This window comes from Cololabis saira, chromosome 19 (genome assembly GCF_033807715.1).
Source record: "Cololabis saira isolate AMF1-May2022 chromosome 19, fColSai1.1, whole genome shotgun sequence".
In the NCBI taxonomy this organism is placed as follows: Eukaryota; Metazoa; Chordata; class Actinopteri; order Beloniformes; family Belonidae; genus Cololabis; species Cololabis saira.
This window is the reverse complement of record NC_084605.1, coordinates 3,957,008-3,980,770: the sequence shown is the minus strand read 5'-3', so window position 1 is coordinate 3,980,770 and position 23,763 is coordinate 3,957,008. Positions and strand designations below refer to the sequence as shown.

The window sequence follows — 23,763 nt, the reverse complement described above, 5'->3', positions numbered from 1 at the left end:
TTTAAGAAAACTCAAATATCCTATCTCAAAAAATTTGAATATTCTGGGAATCTTAATATTAAACTGTAAGCCATAATCAGCTATATTAAAATAATAAAAGGCTTGCAATATTTCAAATGATTTGTAATGAATCCAGAATGTATGACATTTTTGTTTTTTTAATTGCATAACAGAAAATAAAGAACTTTATAACTAACTATTACTTTATTCCAACCACCGCTACGCGTGGCTTTAGTCCTGCGGCTGACCGGCTTCCTGTCGTCTCTGTGAACAGACTCAGAACTACTTCCTGTCGTCTCTGTGAACAGACTCAGAACTACTTCCTGTCGTCTCTGTGAACAGACTCAGAACTACTTCCTGTCGTCTCTGTGAACAGACTCAGAACTACTTCCTGTCGTCTCTGTGAACAGACTCAGAACTACTTCCTGTCGTCTCTGTGAACAGACTCAGAACTACTTCCTGTCGTCTCTGTGAACAGACTCAGAACTACTTCCTGTCGTCTCTGTGAACAGACTCAGAACTACTTCCTGGGCTGTTTCCTGCTGAAGTTCGGCCTGACGCTCTGTGCCTTCCTGCTGGCCTTCGGCTTCACCCTGCAGGCCGTCTGCTCCGCCAGCAAGAACGCCACCGTCGCCGAGAACGTCACCTGCAGCTCCTTGTTCATAGCCAGGTAACCCCCCCCCCTGCTGTCAAGAGCATAGACATTTATACGTAGACACCCCATGGAGCTGCTGCGATACGTCAACGTCGCCGCCATATTGGATGTTCAAGACTGCGCTGTAAACTAATACAAGTAAATTTTTTATAAAGCGCCTTTCTACAAAGAAATGTACGTTTTACGTCTCATTTATTCATTTTCTCCTTTTTTCCTCTATTTCCTCCTTTTTTCTCTTTCTTTTCTCTTTTTTTTCCTATTTTTTCCTCTTTTTCTCCTTTTAAATTTTTTTCCTCCTTTTTCCTTATTTTCATAAAGCGCCTTTCTACAAAGAAATTTACGTTTTACGTCTCATTTATTCATTCACACACGCACTAATATACTTGGGAAACAGTTAGGCACCAAATATAATATATTTAATTTTCTCAGACGACAAAAATAAGAACTTTATTGACCCCACATAGGAGTAATTCATAACAAGGTAGTGCCGAAAAACAATATATATCCCCCTCACAAAAACAAGAAAAATAGAGAAACATATTTTCTCATCAACAAAACACATTTCTAAATTTTCAAATAACAAAATAACATATTTGAACAATTTTTCAGACAATTAAATAACTGAAAAGATCTGAAAAATGGTTCAAATATGTTATTTTGTTACTTGAACATTTTTAAATATGTTTATGTAAAATATGCTTTGTTGATGAGAAAATATGTTTCTCTTTTTCTTATTTTTGTGATTTTTCTTTATTTTTTGTGAGCTGATATAAGATGAATTACTCCTATGTGGGATCAATAAAGTTCTTATTTTTGCCATGTGAGAAAATTATATATATTATATTTGGTGCCTAACTGTTTCCCAAGTATATTAGTGCGTGTGTGAATGAATAAATGAGACGTAAAACGTACATTTCTTTGTAGAAAGGCGCTTTATGAAAATAAGGAAAAACGAGGAAAAAAGATGAAAAAAGAGAAGAGGAAAAAGAGGAACAAAGAGGAATAAAAAGAAGAAAAAAAAGAGGTAAAAGAGGAAAAGAGGGAAAAAATTAGGAAAAAATAGGTAAAAAGGAGGAAAAAAGAGGAACAAAGAAAAAAAAGAGGAAAAAAGTGCGTGTGTGTGAATGAATAAATGAGACGTAAAACGTACATTTCTTTGTAGAAAGATGCTTTTTGAAAATAAGGAAAAACGAGGAACAAAGAGTAAAAAAAGATGAAAAAAGATGAGAAAAGAGGAAAAAATGAAAAAAAGAGGAACAAAGAAAAAAAGAGGGAAAAAAAGAACAAAAAAGAAAAAAAATAAGTAAAAAAGGAGGAAAAAATAGGAAAATAGGTTAAAAAAGGAAGAAAAAATAGGTAAAAAAGGAGGAAAAAAGAGGAACAAAGGAAAAAAAAAGAAAAAATAGGAAAAAAGTGCGTGTGTGTGAATGAATAAATGAGATGTAAAACGTAAATTTCTTTGTAGAAAGACGCTTTAAGAAAATAAGTCCATTTACTTGTATTAGTTTACAGCGCAGTCTTGCCACATCTAATATGGCGGCGATGTTGACGTATCGCAGCAGCAGCAAGAACACTCTATGGGGCGTCTACGTATATATGTCTATGGTCAGGATGACCTGGGTCCAGACCTGAGCTCTGACCTCTGACCTCTTCTCCTGTCCCTCAGCTCGTCCTCCGAGGCTCCTCAGTGGTTCCTGGAACTCTCCAACGGCCTGCTGCTCACGCAGAAACTCATGGCCGGCTTCCTGGTGTTACACACGGGTACGGACTCGCTCATGCACACGCACACTAGTGGTGGTACGATACACTAATCTCACGATAACGATACGATATTATAGCAGTACTTTTTTTAACAACCTTGAATGAGGAACATAGATCTGGAAAAAAATGGTCTTTTATTTGAAAGACACAAAATACAAAACAATGCTGTGCGTTTGCCCTATTGTTACAGTTTGTAATGATTTATAACTGTTTAAGTTTTAAAGAGAAAGCCAGGCCAACCATTTTCAACAAACTGAACTAAAAGTAAATGTCAGGTTTGCATTATGATCTTCAGTTTCATACAAGTACAAATATTTAGCCACAAACTGAATAGTTTCTCTCATGTATGACTTCACTTTTTTCTTTTACAGAAATTTAACAACTAAAATTAAATAAATAAATAAAAGTAAATAAATAAACTATGAAGAGTCCCAAACTCAAAATGCAACATGACTGTTTTTTCTCGAAATTTCGACTTTTTTCTCGACATTTCGACTTTTTTCTCAACATTTTGACTTTTTTCTCAACATTTTGACTTTTTTCTCGAAATCTCGACATTTTGACTTTTTTCTCGAAATTTTGACTTTTTTCTCAATATTTTGACTTTTTTTCAACATTTTGACTTTTTTCTTTAAATTATACTTCAACATTAATCTCGACATTTCGATTTTTTTCTTGAAATTTCGACTTTTTTCTCAACATTTTGACTTTTTTCTCGACATTTTGACTTTTTTCTCGACATTTTGACTTTTTTCTCGACATTTTGACTTTTTTCTCGACATTTTGACTTTTTTCTCGACATTTCAACTTTTTTCTCGACATTTCAACTTTTTACTCAATATTTGACTTTTTCCTTGAAATTGTACTTCAACATTAATCTCGACATTTTGATTTTTTTTCTCAACATTTTGACTTTTTTCTCGACATTTTAACTTTTCTCGACATTTCAACTTTTTTCTTTTCCAGAAATTGAACAATTAAAATTAAATAAATAAATAAATAAAAGTAAATAAATAAACTATGAAAAGTCCCAAACTCCAAATGCAACATGACTGTTATTTATCTTCTGCCAGAGCTCAGAGCTTCACCTGCTCCAGCCTGAGGCCGTAAGGTGAACCCCGTTATCGTTTCATCCTCACACTTTTGGGGACGACACAATCTTTAAATCATAAAAAATATTGATTCATGCTCGCCTTAGAAGTAAAAGTTCGGAGATCAAAACCCCCCAAGAGTTCCGTGATCGGGACCACAAAACAGTTCTAGTTTCTTCTGAGCGGAGTCAGATTTTCTCCAATAGGATGTTACTAGTAAACAATATATTAATATTAATAACCCAATATCAGCTACAGTTCGTCACCTCCACGACACGTATGTGACGTTTTTGTATCGCTAAATTTCGTGGCCAGATATATAGTTGCACCCCTAGTGCACACGTGGGTGTGAGCTCTGCTAACCTGCTACTGTCCTGGTGTTGCAGTGGTGATCTCTCTCAGCTACGTCCACCGCTCTCAGCCTCTGTGGAGGAAGAGTCCCTTCAGCAACACCTGGTGGTGCCTCACAGTGCCGGCCGTGTAAGTTACCGCCTCCCACCGCTATCTGTAATGGTTATTATTATTGTTTTATTATTATAATTATTATTTATTTTGTTATTGTTATTATTAGCACAACCACATCAGACACTTCTACAACTTGCTGGAAACAGTTGCTTCAAACCAAGATTGAACCAAACCTCAGAAAAATAATAATAATAGAATCTGCGAGCAGCTTTAAGTATTATTATTATTATTATTATTATTATTATTATTATTATTATTATTATTATTATTATTATTATTATTATTATTATGCCAGATGGGGACACTTAAATTCTAGGGGTGGACACCATCATTACAGGACTTTATTATACTCTTGTAGTAAACAGGCAACTCAGAAATACTTTTATTTATTTATTTTTACTTTCTAACTTGTTGCATATATATAAATATATATATATATGGTTAATACCATGTTGGTAAAAACCTAAGGCATATATATATATATATATATATATATATATATATATATATATATATATATATATATATATATATGCCTTAGTTTTTATATATTTTTTTTAATATATCATATATTTATTTTATTAATATATATTTAATATTAGGGGTGTCACGGTACACACAAGTCACGGTTCGGTACGTACTTCGGTACAGGGGTCACGGTTCGGTACGGGTTCGGTACAACGGGAAAAAAAATACAAAAAGTCCCAAATGTATAAGACGAGTTTTTTCTTCCTTTATTTTGATCATAGCATTTGAAAGTTAAAGTTACTAAACTAAAAAGCATCTCTTATTAAAGTGTAAAATAAATAGAATAAAACATTTAACTTGTGCATTAGTGTTTTTAATTTTACCACGGACTTAAAAAAAAAAAAAAAAAAAAAAAAAAAAATTTTACCACGGACTGGTTTATGTGAGCGCGGGATGGTATTGTAACGAGGCTCGAGCACTTTTAATAAATACTTGAACCCGGGCTCCTCTACTGCTGCACATGGGCAGAGCCGTCTGGGGGCGGAGCATTCTCCATGGGCCTTATGATGGTCATTTTAACGTTCAACAACATCATCCTACCCATCAAACTACATTTATTCTCACTTTTAGTGAGCCACACACACACACACACACACACACACACACACACACACACACACACACACACAGGCCTGACAGCTGTCAATCACATGGCTCTGAAAACTCAGGTAGTCACAGACCGACTCAGTTCATTCTTTGATACAATTTAAATACAAAAAAAACATAACTGGTCTAAATTACACAATCTATTTAGATAGATAGACACAGCGGTCTATAACATAATTTCTGAGCTCTATAACAGAGAATAGACTCGGCGGTCTCGTTCACAACAACACAAGCTCATTAAAATAGGCAGTTGGTCAAGAAACTGATAAATAAATTATTTATGAAGGTTACACTGACTCACCATAGTTGACTCTTCCATAACCCAAAATAATCCAGGTAACGTGGAAAACGGGGTAACATTCAAAACTTTGTACAAATTTAGTCCTCTTTTAAACTTTAGCGCTAATCTCCTTCACTGTGACTGTTAAGGCTGATTTATGGTACCGCGTTACACCAACGCAGCGCCTACGGCGAAGGTTGCGCGTCGCCGCATAACCTCGCCGTAGACTGCGCCGTACCCTATGGCGTATGCTCTGCGTCATTTAACGCAGAACCATAAATCAGGCTTTACTCCCAATCCGCGTTGGCACACGGCCCTGATGCGTTCAGGACAGTTGTAAATTAAGAATTAGAACATTTTATCGTTATTATAGCCTACAATTTATGATGATATATGAATTGCACATATATTTATTGATATGCACAGACTAGCACACATTTAGGTCTGTAATGGAACGTGACTGTTGATATTTATAAGGGGGAAAAAAACGATGATTGATTTTTTTTTTTTTTTTTTTTTTTTTTTTTTAACTCAGTCAGACGTATTCGCCGTATGACTGCGTGTACCGAACCGTGACCCCCGTACCGTGACAGGACGGGACGAATACAAATACCGTTACACCCCTAATATATATATATATATAATTTTATTTATAATTGGATAACGCCAATCAAACGTGTTTTCCATGTAAACCTCAATTCAGAATTACTATTTCCATGTAAACTCGAGGGAAAATAGTTTAATTCTGAATTATTTAATACGGAATAATTAACTCCAAATTAAAAAAACATCACGTAACCGTGGCCAGTGAAGCACACAGCTCCTCTGCTTGTGAACATAAACAAGAGCATCATCTGCATATAAACTGAGTGGGATAATGACAGCTACTCTTGTGGTGGTACTCTTTATCGTAGCGGTTTCCGTGGTAACCCTTTGTAGTCCTGTAAGCTGTGGATGAATCAGAGATCACCAGAGCTTAGCCTGGTCTTTGTCTCCTCCTCTTCCAGACTCCTGGGCCAGGTCGTCCAGGCGACCGTGGACTACCAGCTGTGGAGAGACGGCAGCAACCCGCTGAGCTTCAGCCTGAAGCAGGTCCCGCTGGAGTGCTGGCTGCTCGCCTCGCTGTCCCCCCTGCTGGTGGTGCTGGTCAACGAGGTGGTGAAGATCCACGAGATACGGTACGGGTGGTGGTGCTGGTCAACGAGGTGGTGAAGATCCACGAGATACGGTACGGGTGGTGGTGAACGAGGTGGTGAAGATCCACGAGATACGGTACGGGTGGTGGTGAACGAGGGGGTGAAGATCCACCAGATACGGTACGGGTGGAGTACGGTACGGGTGGAGCACGGTCCGGGTGGAGTACGGTACGGGGGGAGTACGGTACGGGGGGAGTACGGTCCGGGTGGAGTACGGTCCGGGTGGAGTACGGTACGGGTGGAGTACGGTACGGTACGGGTGGAGCACGGTCCGGGTGGAGCACGGTCCGGGTGGAGCACGGTACGGGTGGAGTACGGTCCGGGTGGAGTACGGTCCGGTACGGGTGGAGCACGGTCCGGGTGGAGCACGGTCCGGGTGGAGCACGGTCCGGGTGGAGCACGGTCCGGGTGGAGCACGGTACGGGTGGAGTACGGTCCGGGTGGAGTACGGTCCGGGTGGAGTACGGTCCGGGTGGAGTACGGTCCGGGTGGAGTACGGTCCGGGTGGAGTACGGTCCGGGTGGAGTACGGTCCGGGTGGAGTACGGTCCGGGTGGAGTACGGTCCGGGTGGAGTACGGTCCGGGGGGAGTACGGTCCGGGTGGAGTACGGTCCGGGTGGAGTACGGTCCGGGTGGAGTACGGTCCGGGTGGAGTACGGTCCGGGTGGAGTACGGTCCGGGTGGAGTACGGTCCGGGTGGAGTACGGTCCGGGTGGAGTACGGTCCGGGTGGAGTACGGTCCGGGGGGAGTACGGTCCGGGGGGAGTACGGTCCGGGTGGAGTAGGGTACGGGTGGAGTACGGGTGGAGTACGGTCCGGGGGGAGCACGGTCCGGGTGGAGTACGGTACGGGTGGAGTACGGGTGGAGTACGGTCCGGGTGGAGTACGGTCCGGGTGGAGTAGGGTACGGGTGGAGTACGGGTGGAGTACGGTCCGGGTGGAGTACGGTCCGGGTGGAGTAGGGTACGGGTGGAGTACGGGTGGAGTGCGGTCCGGGTGGAGTACGGTACGGGTGGAGTACGGTACGGGTGGAGTACGGTACGGGTGGAGTACGGTTCCTCCTCTTCCTTCAGGATGGTCGTGTTTAGGGCTGGTGTATCTCTGGTAGGAGCTGCAGCTATCGAGTATTTTAGTAATCCAGTATTCTACTGAAAATTCCATCAATTAATCGGATAAAAAAAACATATTTTTGTTTAGTTAAAGAGTTATTATAAATATACATAAGATGTTAGATGTTAATTGACATAAATAAGACTAAATTATATAATACAGTCGGTTCATGGCTGTAAATTTAATCCTTGTGCTGTCTTTGGGTCAAGGGTGAAGGGAGAAAAGAAGGAAGGAAGGAAATAGGAAAGGGAGTAAGGAAGGGAGAAAAGATGGAAGGAAGTAAGTAGGAAAGGGAGTAAGGAAGGGAGGAAAGATGGAAGGAAGGAAAGAAGGGAGAAAAGATGGAAGGAAGGGAGAAAGGAGGACAGAAGGAAGGAAGTAGGAAAGGGAGTAAGGAAGGGAGGAAAGGGAGTAAGGAAGGGAGAAAAGATGGAAGGAAGGAAAGAAGGGAGGAAGTAGGAAAGAAGGGAGGGAGTAGGAAAGAAGGAAGGAAGTGGGAAAGGGAGTAAGGAAGGGAGAAAAGATGGAAGGAAGGAAAGAAGGGAGAACAGATGGAAAGAAGGGAGAAAGGAAGGAAAGAAATGAGCGAAGAAGGAAGGAATGGATAAAATAAGGAAAGAAGGAAGGAAAAGCAAAGAAGGTAATAAAGGAACGAATGACGAAAGGGAGGTAGGAAGAAAAAGGAGTAAAGGAGGTTAAAAAAGGAGGAAAGGAGGAAAGGAAGAAGGAAGGAGAGAGCAGGAGGAAAGAATGAAAGAAGAATTGGGTCATTTTGACCCAAAAACAGTACAATACCTGATAACACACATCACTTAAAAGGTTAGGTGTTTTTCCCACGTGTTTCAATTGAACTTTCATTTGTGTCAAGCTAATTTTAAGTTCTAGTTAAGTTTTAAGTTAGTCTTGATAAGATTTTGAGTTTTGGCAGTGTTCAACATAAAATGAGCCCTGCTGTATTGGAGCTCATTAGGGACCATAACCAGGAACTAGGAACTAAAAAAAAGGAACCAGGAACCATGACTAGGAACTAGGAACTAAAAAAAAAGGAACGAGGAACTAGAACCAGGAACCATGACCTAGGAACTAGATCCAAAAACCATGACCTAGGAACTAGAACCAGGAACCATGACCTAGGAACTAGATCCAAAAACCATGACCTAGGAACTAGAACCAGGAACCATGACCAGGAACCAGGAACTTAAAAAAAGGAACCAGGAACCATAACCAAGAACTAGGAACTAAAAAAAAAGGAACGAGGAACTAGAACCAGGAACCATGACCAGGAACTAGGAACTAAAAAAAGGAACCAGGAACCATAACCAGGAACTAGGAACTAAAAAAAGGAACCAGGAACTAGGAACTAAAAAAAAAGGAACCAAGACCAGGAACCATAACCAGGAATTAGGAACTAAAAAAAAGGAACTAGGAACTAAAAAAAAGGAACGAGGAACTAGAACAAGGAACTAGGAACTAAAAAAAGGAACTAGGAACTAAAAAAAAATGAGCCACTGGGTGTTTTATCCATCAATGACTACAGAGCTAAAACTACCCAGTTATCTTTATTAGATTTTATTTTCCACCCTCATCTCTCTCCAGCTCTGTGTTTTTACAGATTAAAAGCTTGAGGTCGGTGTGTCTTCAGTCGTATCTGGGTCTCTGATCCGTCTCTTCTCTCCGTCTCAGGGTCCGGGTCCGGTACCAGAAACGGCAGAAGCTGCAGTTTGAAACCAAGCTGGGGATGAACTCTCCGTTCTGACGCCGTCCCGGCGGGAACCGCGCGTTTCTACCGGGGACTGGACTTTGGGGAGAGGCCGGAGTACCGAGTACCGCTGCTCGTCTTTTCTCTCCAGGACTGAACACAGGAAGTGAGCAGAGCAGCTACTTCCTGTCTTGTTTTTCACTGTTCCAGCATGTTCACCCGTGAGCTGGTCTGTCAACGCATCGGCACGTTTCCCCCTCCGACCGGAGCAGAACCTTCTACCCACCGGGTCGCTCAGCAGCTAAACATGAGAGATGTGACGGAGGGGGAGGAGTCACTCTCGTCCAATCACAGCCCGGCTCTGCTTCGTCCCGACAGGACGAGCCCACGCCGAACTTTTCACTCTCAGACGACTGAAAACTCACTGGACTTGATGAGGTTGATGTTTACGGGTGACAGGAAGTCCCGAGTTCTCCCGGTTCTGCTTCATCCGGACTTCTCTCAGCACTGAAACACCTGAATGTTCTTGAATCACTTTCTTTGATGTACGAGATTTTTCTGAACCTTAAATGATCACTTCTTCCCCTTATTGAGATGCTTAATGAAGGTAAATCATCTGTTTTTTGTTTTGAAATGACAAAATAAAAAAAGAGAAATAATCCAAAATAATCCGTTCCCCATCTTTTATTTTGATAATAAAAAACGGAAAACGGATCATTATCCGTTATCCGATTTCATTGATGTGTTTGAAAATCGAAATTGGGTTGTTTGTTGTGTAATTGTTGTTTTAATTCCCAATTTCGATTTTCAAACACATCAATGAAATCGGATAATGGATAATGATCCGTTTTCCGTTTTTTATTATCAAAACAAAAGATGGGGAACGGATTATTTTGGATTATTTCTCTATTTTTATTTTGTCATTTCAAAACAAAAACCAAACCGGTTCTCTGAGTTCTGTGGTCGGATCGCCGGCTCACAAGACCCAAACATGGATGTTTTTATTCCTCGAGTCTGTTTTGTTTTGATTCTGTGAATAAATGTGCTGTTTTTATTTATGAGACTTGTTGGAGTTCTTTTTTTTATTTTATTAACATACAGTACAACATCGAGTTACAATGATATATATCTATTCAATTCAATTTTATTTATATAGCGTCTAATACAACAAAAGTTTACTCTAGACACTTTCCAGAGACCCAGAACATAAACCCCGAGCAATTATTACATAAACATCTAGGTGTGTGTGTGTAATATAATGAAAGTAGATAAATAAATTAAGAATATTAATTTGAAAATAAACAATTATCATATAGAGTGATATTGTTAGAGCCATAATGAAGTTTTCTGTTCACCCTGTATTTTTTGAGTGTCTAATCCCTTTTGTCAGTGTACGCCCTCTGCAGGGGACCTGGTGCGGTGCACTGACTCCCATATAGGGGTTGTCCTTGGGCTTGGTGGAGGAAGCAGGTGCCAGGCGGACACCATTATTGACCTCAGCCATGCTCAGCTCAGCAAACTCATTATTTTGGCATAAAGCCCAGTGTTAAAATTTGCTTTTGTAAAATAAATCATTGTTACACCGCAAGGAATGGATACGTCATCATTGGTTTATTGCTGAAATGCTGCGAGTCAGTTAGAAGTCGGTACCTGTGTTCCATGTGGCAAACATTTCAGACAAAGGAAAGAAGAGGGGTTAATGGACAAACCATCTTTCACTGTTTTTGCCACTTCAAATGTCAATAATGACGCCATGGATCCACAAATGGAGTGGAATTGAAGTGAGCGCTCTAAGGATTTAGTTTGAAATCAAAGAGCTCGCATGGATGCGCTTTCTACACATATACTGAGCTGTGTGTCGGACTGATTGAGGTACGTTCATTTTTCAGTCCTTTTTTCAAACAAACATTTTTGATGCAATGATTCAACCAAACGTTTTGCTCTGAATACATTCTGAAGGCAACTGGAAAACAGATTCTTTGAGCATTTTTCTCTTTTTTCTGTTTTCATGAATCATGAGTGACAAAATGGAGGAATTGGAGAGCCTGGAGGAACAGGATATGCCTGCTAACATGGATGCAGGTCAGGAACTTGCACGTTTACGCTCATCCCGTGCAGGGAAAATGTCTCATTTAACAAGGAGAATGAACATTATAAACAACCTCATGACAGACCAGGAATTCTTAGAGGAAGTAAAAGGCAACCTCACTAAGTTTCATGAATTACTGGACAGTTTCAATGAAGTGAATTCTTCCTATGTAGAAATGCTTGATGATGACTTAAAGAAGGAAGATGATGAACAATGGTTTCAACCCAGAATCAAACAATTGGGCGCTTTCCAAAGTAATGTAAATAAATGGATGTCTATGGTGGAAAAATCTATGGATGGAGCCAGATTGGAGAAAGCCCAGATGGTAACTCCTGAAGCTTCACTTTTAATTGGTAAAGATAGGCCTGAAATAGGCAATACCCAGGATAAGCCTGGAGAATTAAGCCCTATCCATGATAAGCCTGGAGACATAGCCCCTACCCAGGATAAGCCTGGAGACATAGCCCATACTCAGGATAAGCCTGGTGATATTGGCACTGATGGACAGAGAGGACTAGTAGGTGTCCAGGGGGAGTCCTTTACCCTCCCGGGCCCAGCTGCTGAGTGGAGGCAGAAAAAGGGATCCTCCACATCATCATCCTCCAAAGGCTCCACAAAATCATCATCATCCTCACGGCATAGTCTACGCATCAGTGCAGAGGCAGAAAAAGCTGCCTTAATGGTCAAAGCTGCAAAATTAAAGGAAAGGCACGCCATTGAGGAGCAGGAACAAGAGCTGAGAAAAAGAAGAGAAAAACTGGAAATTGACACTGAGCTACAGGCGGCTATTGCAAAGATTGACTATTTAACTGAGGCTGAGGGATCAGAGAATGTTGATGTATTGTCTGCATCGGCACCACTGTTTACATCTGATTCTCAGGTAGTAAGGCCAAAAGATGGAGTTCAGATCCAGTTTCCCCGGCCTGGTTCAGATAAACAATCCATTCCCCTGCCTACTGCCAATGCACAATGGCAGCCCACTCATGATGTTTCCACTGTTGCAACCCATGTAACTCAACCAAAACAATACCAGAATATTACCCCTTTGTTTATTCCCATTGCTCAGTCACAGCCACCTTTGGCTCCCCCTAGTGCCCAGGTGTCGCAACTACAGCAAACAACAAGTGCTTTTTCTACTGCAGCCCCTATTGTTCATTCACAGCTACAGACCCTGGCCCATGGTAGACCTACTCCTACTGTCGCTCGTGTTGCCCAGCCACTTGGCACACAGCCAAGCCCGCCACAATGGCCACTTTCACCTGGCTCTGTTCTGGATCCTAACTCTACCAGAATTCTGGAGAGCCAAAACGAGTTAACAAAGATTCTGATAAAACAGCAACTCCTTTCCACGCTCCCACAAGGCACCATCCCAGTGTTTGATGGTCAGGTATTAGAGTATCAATCATTTATAAATTCATTTGAAAACATGGTTGAAAGTAAAACAGATAATAATAAAGACCGGTTACAGTTTCTGATCCAGTATACTAAAGGCCAGGCTCAGAAGCTTGTTAAAAGTTGTGAATACATGACTACGGACACTGGCTACTCTAAGGCCAAAATGTTACTCAAAGAAAACTTTGGAAACGAGTACAAGATTTCATGTGCATACCTGGACAAGGCCCTCTCCTGGCCCCAAATCAAACCTGAGGATGCAAGAGCTCTGCAGGAGTATGCAATGTTTCTCAGGTCCTGTTGCAATGCCATGCAACAGATGGACTACATGGAGGAGTTGGATTCAGTATCCAACATGAGAAACCTTGTACTGAAACTACCATTCAAACTCAAAGAAAGATGGCGCCTCCAGGCCTATGAGCTGCACCAAAGCAGAGGCGCACGGGTTCGAATCCTGGACCTTGTTAGTTTCATTGAGAAGCAGGCCCGTGTTGCCGCTGACCCTATCTTTGGTGACCTTCATTCCGAGAAGCCAACAGCCAGAGGAATGGCAGATGAGGTAATAGGCAGAGGAAAAGCTAAGCCCCCTACTAAGTCATATCCGTATAAGTCATCCAGTAGTAGTTTTGCCACTAGCATTACTATGACTCAAAATGCAAAGCCTGAACCTCCATGTATATTTTGTAGTCAGCAACACACATTGGAGGTGTGTAGACAGTTCCTAAAGAAAACACATAAAGATAAACTTAATTTCTTAAAGTCAAAAACATTGTGTTATGGTTGTTTTGGCTCAAATCATATGAGTAAACAATGTAAGAATAGACTCACCTGTAAGATATGCAAGTTTTCTCATCCCACTCCCCTGCACATAGACTACAATGCAAAGATGGCCAAGAATGATGATGAGCCTGCAGCACCCATAGGGGGTGCTGTCGAGTCCAATGCCCATAAAGGGGCCGGGAACCAGAATAGTGTAGGATCAACTGTCTCAGTTGATGTTGGCCCTAAAATGGCTAAGCAAGCTGTAAAGCCTTCAGCGCCCACAAGGGGTGCCGAAACAGAGTTATGTGCCCACATAGGGGCCATAGAGCAGGAGAGTGGGCTGTCCATAGTTCCAGTCAAGGTTAAAGCAGCCAAAGGTGACAAGATAATACAGCCAGTATGCTCTCCTAGACCCTGGATCCACAGCCACATTCTGCTCTGAGAAGCTCACATCCCAACTAGGCCTGAGAGGCAGGAAGACAGGTCCTGCTACGCACAATTAATGAGGAGAAAACTGTTGAAACTCAGGTGGTGTCAGGAATTGAGATTTCAACACTGGACAGCGACACTTTCTTACCCCTACCTGCTGTCCTAACCCAGAGTGAAATGCCTGTCACTGCAGTCAGCATCCCAAGGCAAAATGACTTAACGCAATGGGCGTATCTAAGCCATGTCAAACTTCCCCACATCAATGCAAAGGTGGAGCTATTAATAGGAACTAATGCTCCAAATCTATTGGAACCGTGGGAGGTTATAAATAGCCAGAAGGGGGGTCCCTATGCTGTTAAAACCCTCCTGGGATGGGTTGTAAGTGGCCCTTTAAAGAGCAATGATGACTGTATGCTGAAAGTTACTGCAAACAGAATCTCAGTGGCTAACCTGGAGGAGCTGTTAAAGGCCCAGTACAACCAGGATTTTAGTGAGGTAGCGTCGCAGGAAAAAACAGAGATGTCAAGGGAAGACAAAAAATTTGTAGAGATTGCCAATGGGGCTGTCTTTAAAAATGGACACTACAATCTAAAGCTACCTTTCAGGAATGACAGCAGTGAGATGCCCTGCAACCGCCAGATGGCGGAGCACCGGCTGCAGAGCCTTAAAAAGAAAATGGAAAAGGACCCAAACTATAAGGAGGAATATGTTGCATTCATGACGGACATTTTCGAGAATGACTATGCAGAGGAGGTCCCACAGAATGAACTGAAACAGTCACCAGGCAAGACTTGGTACCTACTGCACCATGGCGTGCGCCACCCAAAAAAGAAAAAGCTCAGGGTTGTTTTTGATTGTGCAGCCTCGTACCAAGGCAAATCCCTGAACAGTGAGCTATTACAAGGCCCCGATTTGACCAACTCCCTTGTAGGGGTTCTTTTACGATTTCGACATGAACCCATTGGAATCATGGGTGACATTAAGTCCATGTTCCATCAGGTCAGAGTGGACAGGTCTGATGTGGACTACTTGCGCTTCCTGTGGTGGCCACAGGGGGACACCAGCCAAAGTCCAAAAGAGTATCGTATGCTGGTGCACATCTTTGGTGCTGTGTCCTCCCCAACCTGCGCAAATTTCACACTCAGAAAAATGGCTGATGATAACAAAGAAAGCTTTTTCCCTCAGGCTGCAGAAACGATAGAGCACAACTTTTACGTCGATGACTGTATAAAGTCAGTAGCCACAGAGTCTGAAGCAATCCACCTAATCAAGGACCTAACCTCACTGTGCCACAAAGGTGGTTTCCAAATCACACAGTGGGTGAGTAACAGCCGTGCTGTTTTGGCCTCCATCCCCCAAGAGCATAGGGCTAAAGAAGTGAGGTCATTGGATCTGGACAGTGACAGCCTCCCAATCGAACGGGCTCTGGGGCTACAGTGGAATGTGGAAAATGACAACTTCCAGTTCAACATCAACCTTCCACAAAAGCCTCAGACACGCAGGGGCATTCTCAGCATCGTGAGTTCAATTTTCAACCCACTTGGCTTTTTTGCCCCACTCATTCTCCCAGCCAAGCAATTGCTACAGGAGCTTTGCCAGAAAGGTCTTGGATGGGATGAACCTCTACCAAAAGCTGCATCACTACAGTGGAAGGAATGGCTGGACAGTCTGGAACAGGTGCGGCACTTTAAGGTTGCACGCTGTATGAAGCCCGCAGGCTATGGAGCACCAACACATGTCCAGCTACATCACTTCACGGACGCCAGTGAAAGCGGCTATGGCTCGGTGAGCTATATAAGGCAAGTTAATCTCAAGGCCTTATTCATGTCACTTTTGCCCTCGGAAAGTCCAGAGTCCTACCCCTCAAACACATGACGGTGCCACGACTAGAGCTAGCAGCTGCAGCACTAGCAGTAAAAGTGGATAAGATGCTGAGGAGAGAAGTTCACCTGGAATTACATCCCTCAGTCTTCTGGACGGATAGTCAAACAGTACTAAAATACATCGGAAATGATCATGCCAGGTTTAAAACATATGTAGCCAACAGGGTTTCACTAATCCATGACAACACAGAGCTATCCCAATGGAGGTTTGTAGGCACAAAGGAAAATCCTGCGGATGATGCCTCCAGGGGGCTAAATGCAGTCAAATTCATGGTGCAGAGGAGATGGATCTACGGCCCTGATTTTTTGTGTAAACCTGAGGACAGCTGGCCTGAGGAGAAGGCCTTGGTCTGTAAGTCATTACAAGATGACCCAGAGGTCAGAAAAACCACTTCAGTGTTCACCACAGTGGTGAAAGAAACCCCCACACACCAACTGATTTCCCACTACTCTGACTGGAAAAGGCTGGTGAAAGGAGTGGCATGGTACCTCAAGCTAATGAAAATGTTGTTGCTTATCTCCAAAAAACGTCAAGAGATTTTCACAGGCCACTCCCCCACCCGCTCAGTCAACTGGAAACTGAACACAGAGCTTGACACCTTTAAGGCTACATTTGGTGGACAGTCCATTTCAGTGGAGGATATGATGCAGTCAGAAAGGTCAGTCATTGCCTACGTTCAGAAACAGCATTTCCCGGTGGAAATGGAAACACTGGCAGCAACTCCGCCCAGTGTGCCAAAAAATAGCAAGATCTGGAGGCTAGACCCAATCTTGGAGGACGGTGTCATAAGAGTAGGCGGCCGACTACACAGATCCGCTATGCCTGCTGAAAGTAAACATCCTTGCATCCTCCCCAAAGATGCACATGCCTCAGTTCTCATTCTAAGAGACATTCATCAGCGCTCCGGACATAGTGGCAGAAACCACATGCTTTCAGAGCTCCGGAAGCACTACTGGATGATAAAAGGAAACGCAGCAGCACGGAGAATTATTTCAAAGTGTGTTGTTTGTCGACGAGTAAGAGGCAAAACAGGAGAACAAAAAATGGCAGATTTGCCTCTGGAAAGAATTCTACCCGACTTGCCACCCTTCACCAATGTCGGCGTGGACTACTTTGGCCCGATAGAGGTGAGGAGAGGAAGAAAAAGGGTCAAAAGGTATGGAGTCTTGTTCACATGTATGGTTACCCGAGCCGTACACTTGGAAGTTGCATACTCGCTTGACACAGACTCCTGCATTAATGCTATAAGGAGATTTTGTTGCAGGAGAGGACAGGCACGCCACTTTCGTTCGGACCGAGGCACAAATCTGGTGGGTGCCCAGGCTGAGCTAAAGACTGCCTTAAAATCCCTGGATGGAGAGAAAATCCAAAATGCTCTGCTACCCAACATGATTCAATGGAGCTTTAATCCCCCAGCGGCATCCCACCATGGCGGAGTCTGGGAAAGACTGATACGTTCCGTCCGCCAGGTGCTCAACTCCACTCTCAAAGAGCAGACTATGGATGATGAGGGCCTACAAACCATCTTCTGTGAGGTAGAGGCAACCCTCAACAACCGCCCCCTCTCCACTGTCTCTTCCGATCCTCATGATGTAGAGCCGCTAACCCCAAACCACCTACTCCAACTTACAACACAACCCGTCCTACCCCCAGGATCATTCCAGAAATCTGATCTCTACGCCAGACGCCGCTGGAAACAGATCCAGTATATGGCTGATTTGTTCTGGCAAAGATGGACAAAAGAGTACCTTTTGCTACTACAGGAGAGAAAGAAATGGGGTATGGTGAAGAGGAACCTAAATGTTGGAGATATAGTTCTGGTGGTGGACCCCACGGCTCCACGGGGATCCTGGCCGTTGGTTAGGGTGTTGGAGACAAGGCCAGACGCAAAGGGGTTGGTCCGCTCAGTGAGGCTCAAAACAAAGACCTCCATCCTGGAGAGGCCCATTACAAAGTTGTGCCCCATCCTAGAAACTGAGTGACTGGTCTTCAGCCAGCCTGTCAGTAATGTATATACTTTATTTTTTACTTTTCCATTTATAATATGGCTCCTATTTCATTTACATTCATTGGGTAATTGGCTCTTTGGAGAGCAATTAGGGGCCGGGGTGTTAGAGCCATAATGAAGTTTTCTGTTCACCCTGTATTTTTTGAGTGTCTAATCCCTTTTGTCAGTGTACGCCCTCTGCAGGGGACCTGGTGCGGTGCACTGACTCCCATATAGGGGTTGTCCTTGGGCTTGGTGGAGGAAGCAGGTGCCAGGCGGACACCATTATTGACCTCAGCCATGCTCAGCTCAGCAAACTCATTATTTTGGCATAAAGCCCAGTGTTAAAATTTGTTTTTGTAAAATAAATCATTGTTACACCGCAAGGAATGGATACGTCATCATTGGTTTATTGCTGAAATGCTGCGAGTCAGTTAGAAGTCGGTACCTGTGTTCCATGTGGCAAACATTTCAGACAAAGGAAAGAAGAGGGGTTAATGGACAAACCATCTTTCACTGTTTTTGCCACTTCAAATATAATATAAATATATGTAATACTATAATAGCATATAATATCCTAATATAACAACTTTTATATTCTAACATAACAAAATTATTTCACCATACTATAATATATATTTTTATACATATATAATATATGTATATACATGTATATACATATATATATACAATAAAATACTATAGTTTAACATCCCATGAGATCTCATAACATAATATACAGGACTGTCTCAGAAAATTTGAATATTGTGATCAAGTTCTTTATTTTCTGTAATGCAATTTAAAAAAAACAAAAATGTCATACATTCTGGATTCATTACAAATCAACTGAAATATTGCAAGCCTTTTATTATTTTAATATTGCTGATTATGGTTTACAGTTTAATATTAAGATTCTCAGAATATTCAAATTTTTTGAGATAGGGTATTTGAGTTTTCTTAAACTGTAAGCCATGATCAGCAATATTAAAATAATAAAAGGTTTGTAATATTTCAGTTGATTTGTAATGAATCCAGAATGTTTGACATTTTTAAGGCCCGAGCACTTACAGTGCGAAGGCCCTATTGTATCTGTAGGAATTTTTTTTTTCTTCTTTCTTCTCTTTTTTTCTTTTCTTTCTTCTTTCTTCTGATGAAATGAGGGCCTTTTTTCCCTCTAAACGTGCCCAAAAAGTCACCAAATTTTGCACCAAGCCAGGCCTGGCGATAAATGTGATATTTAATGGTTTGCATTAATGGGCGTGGCATAATGGCTCAACAGCGCCCCCTAGAAAACTTTGCGCCTCAAGCCCCACAATACGGTTTGACGTACATGCACGAAAATCGGTACACACCTGTATCATGTCACAACTTAAAGAAAAGTCTCTTGGTGCCATGGCCCAAACAAACAGGAAGTCGGCCATTTTGAATTAATCGTGTAATTTTGGCGAAATGTATGCCATTCCTTCGGCAGTTAATACGGCCCAAACCGTAACGTGCACCCAGGTGTGTTATACATCAAAATGTGCGTCTCCATCCTGCCACTACACGCATTACTTTTCTCAGTCTGGACACGTTAATCTTGTGGCACATAGTTGGTTTGATGGGTTGCTGTAAAGCTCAGGAGGTAGAGAATGTGTTTGAGATGTTGCAGGACTGAGTTCAATTCTAGGCAAAACTATCAGAAAATTACGCCAAGGAATGCCCTGTCAAATATTAAATGTGAGAACTAGTCAGTTTTTTTTTATTTAAATAGGAGTACCTGCTTGTGTTGAGGTTCAGTGCCCTCTTCAACATGTTCTTTAACATGTTGAACATTTTGAAAGCTTGAAACAAAGGACAAAAGATAAAATGTTTTCAGTGCAGTTAAACTTGTGTCCTGGTGTAGCTCATCTTGGAACAAAGAGGCTTTTAATGCAGAGGTTATTGGACCAAACCTGATACCTGGACCACTTTTAAAACGACGTCCTTCTACTGACGATTGAAAACTGGCCAGGAAGCCTGGGAAAGAGGCGAGATTGTGGGGCCTCATGGTAAAGAGCTGTACATTGTTAAAGAGACTGTGAGTTCAATTCCCGCCAGAGGTCTTCATCCAGTTGACTTTAAGTAGATCAAAATCCACTTTTAGAGTTCAACACACAAAATGAAAAGATAAATGCACTATTAGAGATGTCTTCCCCCCAAGGATACTGGTGGTGTGGAGGGTTTGCTCAGGGCTCTAAGGTGCCATTATGCGCACCTCCTTTTTTATCCAATTTGTCACTGCAAAGTTTTGTTTGAGGAAAAAAGATCTTTGAAATACTTATTGAACACTGAATAGCCAACCAACCTATCCTCTCCCTAATGGATAGTGTAATATTCAGGCCGAGTGAGACTCTGAAATAGAGCAGTGGACGGACTGTTTCTGTGCCTATTAGGAAATTGAATCCTGGCGGCGCCACCTGTCCTAATGATTTATAAAGCATAGGACAGCGGTGGATGCTAATAATCTCCAAAATTATTGATATTGGAATACGTTTTATCACATAATAGCTTAAAGTGAACAGCTGCTGACAAAAACACGAGCTCTTGACAGCAAACGCTCTCCTCCTCTGTTTGCATTGAGACGCAGTTGCTGGGATTTTTTGGTCCCACTCTCGCCTCATCCCGTCTTTTTTGGTCTTCATTTGGCTCGTTTTGAGATATGTTTTCAGTGTTGTCTTCCTCATTGACCTTGTGCTCGGGTTCAAATTGAAACGGCTGAACAGATGACATGTTTATCCTCTGGATTATCTCGTTGAACAGTCAAAACAGTGTACGGGGGCCAGCAGGTGCAACCGTGTGACGTCACTACCCAGAATGCATTGCGGTGTAAACAACAATGGCGACCTACGAGTTAAATTATATTTTCAAATTTTATAAAAACGAAGACATCAAAAAGGTTTTTTATATCACATTGTTATAATTGATACCAACATTTATCTTTTAAGACCTACATGTCTTAATACGCAGGGTTCCCTTTAACCCACTTAGGAGAAGGGGATATTTTTTTAGCCTTTTATTTTCCTCCATATGAGAGACATAATTACAGGGAAAATTTAACTGACCAAAGCACTTCTTGTACAATGGTTGTGATGCATATGGTTCATTGTTTTACATTGAGCTGCTTAAAACAGGAATCTTAAGTTAGTCTTTCCAAGTGTAAAGTTGGGGACTACATTGTGTTTGTATTTATGAAGGAATGTTACATTCAGGTCAAAAGATTTTTTTGTGGAAATTGAATAAACATTGGCATAAAGCAGCATATTTGCCCTTTCTCAGGTTGTTAACAGTATTAAAAACATAAAAAAAATACCTTGAGGTAATTTAGAACAGCACAAAATGTGTGAATAAATATGAAATAAATATGCGATTAATCGCAGTTAATTACAGAAATCATGGATTAATTAAGATTAAAAATTTTAATCGTTGGCCAGCACTAGTTCTTATTACCAAAAAGTACAATTTCCGCCTAAACTAAAGTTATGATTACAGAGCTATATTTCACTATTTTCTCAGGTAAATCATTTTCTGACTGTTTGATGATGGTGGACAAACACCTGGTTCAAACCTCAGCAAGTTTGATGCAGAAAAGAGTGAACTGGCCCAAATCTGGCCCCTTTTCAGGGTTTGGAGTAGTTCTTCAGAGAACCCCGCCCCCAGTACTCCCAGCAGAACCAAACAGAACTTTCCCGGCCAAGTCGGACTCCTGAATGAAGACAAGCGAATCGTCGGTGTGGTGAGTGAGGCTTTTATTAGTCAGAACATCAGAACTAGAACCGGCAGAGGAACAAACGCCTTCACTTCCTGCTCACTGCAGTCACCTGACCCATCACTGACCTCAGGGGAGGTCTCCGGGCCGGGCCTGGATCAGCCTCGTCACCGGTACCGGTAAAGGGGCGTGGCCTACAACACCTGAGCTGTTGATTGACACCTCAGCACCGCGGCGGTGACGCCGAGCACGGAACGGGGTCGGCCCGGGTCGAGCGACGTCCCGAGAGGAACGTTCTCGGACCTCCATCTACAGAAGAGCCTCGTCGCCGTGGAAACGCTGCTCCTCCTCCTCCTCGTCTCCATGGAGACGCCGCTCCTCCATCAGAGATCTCAGAACAAAAGCTGTCAAAATCTTACTAGGAATATTTGTCTTATTTCTAGTTAAAATGTCTAATTTTTAGTCAAAAAATCTCATTACACTTAAAAACAAGAGTCATTCCCAGAAAAATAACCCGTTATTTGACAATTTTCACCTGTTTCAAGTAAATTTTCACTTGAAAAAAGTAGAAAAATCTGCCAGTGGAACAAGATTTATCTTCTCATTACAAGCAAAAAAATCTTTCAGCAGATTTTTCTACTTATTTCAAGTGAAAATTTACTTGAAACAGGTGAAAATTGTTGTTTTTTTCCAGTGATGTCTTGTTTTAAGTGTAATGAGATTTTTTTTAACTAAAAATGAGACATTTTAACTAGAAATAAGACAAATATTCCTGGTAAGATTTTGAGTTTTTGCAGTGGGGTTGGCTTCTGGGAGAAGTGTGTCAAAATAAAGCAGAACTGGTTCTGGTTCTGGTTTTAATGAGAGCAGGTTTGAGCGTTGGAGAGAGGAGGAAGCAGGAGAACCAGAACCGGGACCGGGCGTGTCAGCAACAGCTCAGGCGGGTTGGGATCAGAACCTCAAACGTGTTAGTCCTAACAAACTCACAGTTCACGGAGTAGCGGGAGCAGAAATCAGTAACAGTCCTAACAATAAAAAAGGGGGCGGGGCTTAGGGGGTGCAGATGTGGGAGCAGCAGGACCGACATCTGGACTGGTCCAACACCTCCTCCTGGAGGAGGCGGAGCCACGGAGGAATGTGGGTGGGGCCACGGCGAGGGGGCGGGGCTTAGCCCGTCCTGGGCGTAGCCAGCGAGCTGGTGATGATGCTGCCGATGGAGTCGGCGCCGCCGCCTTCCAGGAGAGTCCGGTGGTCGCCGTCGATGACGTGCACGGACACGGCGCCGTCGCACACCTGGATACACACACAATTAAATACGATTTAAAATTAATAAAAATTACCATGGAAACACCTAATTCCGAATGAAAATGGCCATTCGTTGTAACTAAAACTCTTCCCCCCACCTTCTACCAAGCATCTATATCAGTTTTACTGTAAGGATCCTAGGGAACCGGGTTCATACCGGCCCATTAGCCTCTTGAACGTGGACACCAAATTGCTTGCTAAAATGCTCGCCAGCCGTTTGGAAATAATTCTCCCATTAATCATATCACCAGATCAGACCGGGTTTATTAAAAACCGCTTCTTATTTTCAAACCTCCGCCGACTCTATAATATTTTATACTCCCCTGGCACGTCCCCTCAGCATCCAGAGGTTCTTCTCTCTCTGGATGCTGAGAAGGCTTTTGACCGTGTCGAGTGGGACTTTCTTTTTGCTGTTCTTGGAAAAGTTTGGCTGGAAACAATTAAAAGAACAGATGGAAACAGGAAACATCAAAATTGTGAGCTTTTCAAAGTTGTAGCGGCTAAGTTGTTTTTCTTCCGGTAGATGTAACTTCCGGTCCGCCCCCCAATCCAATCAGAACCTTCCCAACCCCCAGACCTGTAGAGGAATTGGATAAAGCCGATCAAATGTGGTTTCCATGTAAACTTCAATTTCCATTTAAACTCGAAGGAAAATAGTTGAATTCGGAATAATTAATTCAGAATTAAAAAACATCATGTAACCGTGGCCATTTCAACTTTATTCATGAAATGTGACTTTTTTCTTGACATTTCGACTTTTTTTCTCGACATTGATTTTTTTTCCTCGACATTTCGAC

At 42.3% G+C, this 23,763-nt stretch overlaps 2 protein-coding genes across 6 annotated transcripts in view; one reads left to right on the top strand and one right to left on the bottom strand.

Moving 5' to 3' along the window:
• LOC133419305 (transmembrane protein 94-like) overlaps positions 1-10,065 on the top strand; it is a 70,998-nt gene extending 60,933 nt beyond the window's left edge. For 2 of the 4 annotated variants that reach the window (XM_061708397.1, XM_061708395.1), the window contains 5 exons: positions 513-670; positions 2,322-2,416; positions 3,894-3,987; positions 6,394-6,564; positions 9,376-10,065. In XM_061708397.1, the coding sequence (XP_061564381.1) occupies positions 513-670; positions 2,322-2,416; positions 3,894-3,987; positions 6,394-6,564; positions 9,376-9,448 (591 nt within the window). In that variant the 3' untranslated portion in view covers positions 9,449-10,065. Of the gene's footprint in view, positions 1-274; positions 326-512; positions 671-2,321; positions 2,417-3,893; positions 3,988-6,393; positions 6,615-9,375 lie in introns of those variants that run through there. The other 2 variants (XM_061708396.1, XM_061708398.1) reach the window with 2 other exon arrangements.
• An 11,619-nt stretch (positions 10,066-21,684) lies between these two features.
• Positions 21,685-23,763, bottom strand: part of LOC133419447 (fatty acid synthase-like) — an 81,244-nt gene continuing 79,165 nt past the window's right edge. For both annotated transcript variants that reach the window (XM_061708637.1, XM_061708636.1), the window contains exon 42: positions 21,685-22,954. In XM_061708637.1, coding sequence (XP_061564621.1) covers positions 22,829-22,954 — 126 coding nt within the window. In that variant the 3' untranslated portion in view covers positions 21,685-22,828. The remainder of the gene's footprint in view (positions 22,955-23,763) is intronic.